The sequence below is a fragment of the Arachis ipaensis genome, chromosome B6 (genome assembly GCF_059453495.1).
Source record: "Arachis ipaensis isolate K30076 ecotype BB chromosome B6, ASM5945349v1, whole genome shotgun sequence".
Lineage (NCBI taxonomy): Eukaryota > Viridiplantae > Streptophyta > Magnoliopsida > Fabales > Fabaceae > Arachis > Arachis ipaensis.
Genome location: NC_142441.1, coordinates 63,927,504 through 63,930,884, shown reverse-complemented (window position 1 = coordinate 63,930,884; position 3,381 = coordinate 63,927,504). Strand labels below are relative to the sequence as shown.

Genomic DNA, 3,381 nt, shown 5'->3' with positions numbered 1-3,381 from the left:
TTTGTATTCAGCGTTGGAGGTAACGTTGACTCACCAACGCTCCCTGCAACGTGGGTATCAGAATTATGCAGCAGATTTTGCTCTACCTTCCCTCTTAACGTTTGATGGAACGTTGGTGGTCCAACTTGGCCACCAACGTTGCTTCCTCTTCATCCTTTCCATGGCCATTCTTCAACCTTCTTTCATACATTTCTTCACCTGCCATCAACCAATATATGCATCAAAACCTTGCTAACATCATGGGAGATTGCATCATTCTTAGCACACAAGTAATTATGGCCCAAGTCTCATGAAATTGCAACAAAATAACCATGGTTGAATGAATCTAGGCATAAATGAATTTCTAACCCAAATGATTACTTATTGCTCAAGAAAGTGCATAAAACCTAATGAAATCAAAAGAAAAAGGCTAGTGGAACTAGCCTAAGATGCCTTGGCATCACAACACCAAACTTAAATCTTGCTTGTCCCCAAGCAAGCATTGAATTATTAAGAAGAATGATTGAAACAGAAGGTAATACATATCCATATCAGCAAGAAATTGAATTTGATTCATGGGATTTTATGCAGAGAATATTGCAGCTCACTTTTATTGACTCTTAGGTGAGAAGTGTCCCCTTAAGCATCAACCAACACACTGCTATGACCTCTTATTAGTTATCCTTGGTTTGTTTTTCTTTGTTTTTCTTTTTCTGTGAACTTATTTTCACTTGTAGCTTAGTGTCATGTGTTGTAGCAGCTTCTTTTCTTATTTTCACTCAACACATATTCACTACAGACACTTGGCTCACAATTCTTCTTAAGAAATTGGTGCCCAGCACCTCTTTTGGTTACTAAATGCCTTGTAACTAGGTTGCTCTTGATAATGGACTTTTGGTTGATAATTCCGGATTAGTTAATCCAAGTTACCAAGTGTTAAAGCACTCCATAGAACCTAGTCATCCAAGCAGATCCTAGTACAAAGACACCACAGGCATATGTTTTAAGGTCCAAGCTATCGGTGTCTAGCCTTGTTCTTTGTTTCTTCTATTTTCGTTACCATTTTTGGCTTTTCCTTTTTTCTTTCTTTTTATTTGTTTTCTTTCTTCCAAGGATTTCTGATTGCCAAGATTCATAGACAGCATCTAGTTTACACTAAAGAGGGACATTCTACCTTTTATTGATTATTAGTGAGCTAGCTACATAATCAGACATGCATACCACCACTCAATCTTTATTTTATTCCTTACCAAATGGAACCAATTCACTTCTGTTCAAACCTTTCTTTTATTTGATTAAAATAAGGGAACAAGCATACATTCAAGCAAGTAAAATTCACCCATACACTTAGACTAAACACTTATTTGGAGTTTAAAGAAAATTAAACAAATAGAATTTAGACATAAGTATACTATTCAACATGGGTATATTCAAACTTCCAATATCAGCAATTGAAAGTACAAGCAATTAAGTGACAATATAACCTTTTGGCAGCTTCTTTGTTGTTCATCACCTTTCCTAGCCTTGGTATTCCCTTTCTCCCTCGATGATGGTGCATAGCTTTCCCAAAGGTTTGATTGTCTTCCTGCAAAACTATTGGAAGTTGCTTGTTCCCTAAGCACTTGAGAAATGGTAAGTCTATATGTATGCTTGTGATTTTCAGAACTTAAGTTAGTGTGTGAACACCAAACTTAATTCCTTTCTTACTTCTAAATGTAGCAAGGTGAACATACATGTGAAACTGCAAGTGCTTTTATTAAAAAGTTAAACTCTGGCTAAAAATCCAAAATTTTGGAGCTTCTAACTAGTTATGATGAAAAATGCAATGTGCTTTTTAAGGAAGTCTATGGTGAAACACCAAACTTAGAATTGAACATTCATCTCTGAATTTCTTTGGTGTGCAACACCAAACTTAGCTCCTTGCAATGCAGAGAAGTCTTCTTGACTCTTTTATTGACTAGCTATGAAAGGAAAATTACCTTTGGTTGGGTTGCCTCCCAACAAGCGCTCTTTTAACATCACTAGCTTGACGTTCTCTCCATTAGTTGAGCTTATACTTCATCTTGGGGCCTCCTCCTATATTTCCTAGGTAGTATTTGAGCCTTTGTCCATTCACCGTGAAGGTCTGCTTTGACTTCTCTTCCATGATTTTTATGTGTCCATAAGGTGAGACCTTGGTGACCAAAAACGGTCCTGACTACCTTGACTTTAGCTTTCTAGGAAATAACTTCAGCTTGGAATTGTAAAGAAGCACTCTGTCCTTCTTCAAAGCTTCTTGGTGCCAACTTGAGGTCATGTCTCTCCTTTGCCTTTTTCTTGTATATTTTGGCATTTTCATAGGCGTGGGATCCAAATTCTTCCAATTCTTGTAGCTGTAAAAGCCTCCTTTCACCAGCAGCATTGTTGTCAAGGTTTAGTAGCTTGAGAGCCCAGAATGCTTTCTGTTCAAGCCCCAATGGTAAGTGACAAGCCTTTCCATACACCAATTGATATGGTGACATCTCTATTGGTGTTTTGAAGGCTGTTCTATATGCCCAAAGAGTATCATCCAACTTCTTTGACCAATCTTTTCTTGAAGCTCCCATAGTTTTTTCTAAGATCCTTTTTAGCTCTCTATTGGATATCTCTGTCTACCCACTTGTTTGGGGATGGTAAGGTGTGGCAACTTTGTGCTTTACTCCATACCTCAGGAGGAGACTTTCCAATGGTCCGTTGCAAAAATGGCTTCCTCCATCACTGATAAGAGCTCTAGGCACCCCAAATCGGCTAAAGATGTTTTTTCTGAGAAAGTTCATCACTACCTTATTATCATTTGTTGGAGTTGCAACGGCTTCTACCCATTTCGATACATAATCCACTGCCACCAAGATATATTTATTTGAGTATGAGGTTGGGAATGGTCCCATGAAATCAATCCCCATACATCAAATAATTCAAGTTCTAAGATGAATCGTTGTGGTATTTCATTTCTTTTGGGTAGGTTCCCTACTCTTTGGCATTCATTGCAGTGTTGTATCATTTCTTTTGCATCCTTGAAAATTGTGGGCCAAAAGAATCCACATTGTAGTACTTTGGCACCAGTCCTTTCTACTCCAAAATGTCCCCCATAGCAAGAACCATGAAAATTCCATAAGACTTCCCTTCCTTCTTTATCTAAGATGCATCTTCTAAGTATTTCATCTGAAAATTTCTTGAAAAGGTATGGTTCATCCCAGATGAAGTACTTGGCATCATTAGTAAGCTTCCTCTTCTGGTGTTTGTTGAATTCTGGAGGCACTTCCCCAATGGATTTAAAAATTGCAATGTCTACAAACCATGGTGCCTTGTGAACTAACATCAGTTGCTCATCAGGGAAGCATTCATTTATATTCAAGCCTTGTGTGCTTCCTTCTTCACAGGGAA

The 3,381-nt window shown here is 37.9% G+C and overlaps 1 protein-coding gene across 1 annotated transcript; it reads right to left on the bottom strand.

Moving 5' to 3' along the window:
* Window positions 1–2,195: 2,195 nt before the first annotated feature.
* LOC107646905 (uncharacterized) lies at window positions 2,196–2,564 on the bottom strand. The gene has a single exon (XM_016351047.1). The coding sequence runs from the start codon at window positions 2,562–2,564 to the stop codon at window positions 2,196–2,198; it is 369 nt and encodes a 122-aa protein (XP_016206533.1).
* Between the last annotated feature and the right edge of the window lie 817 nt (window positions 2,565–3,381).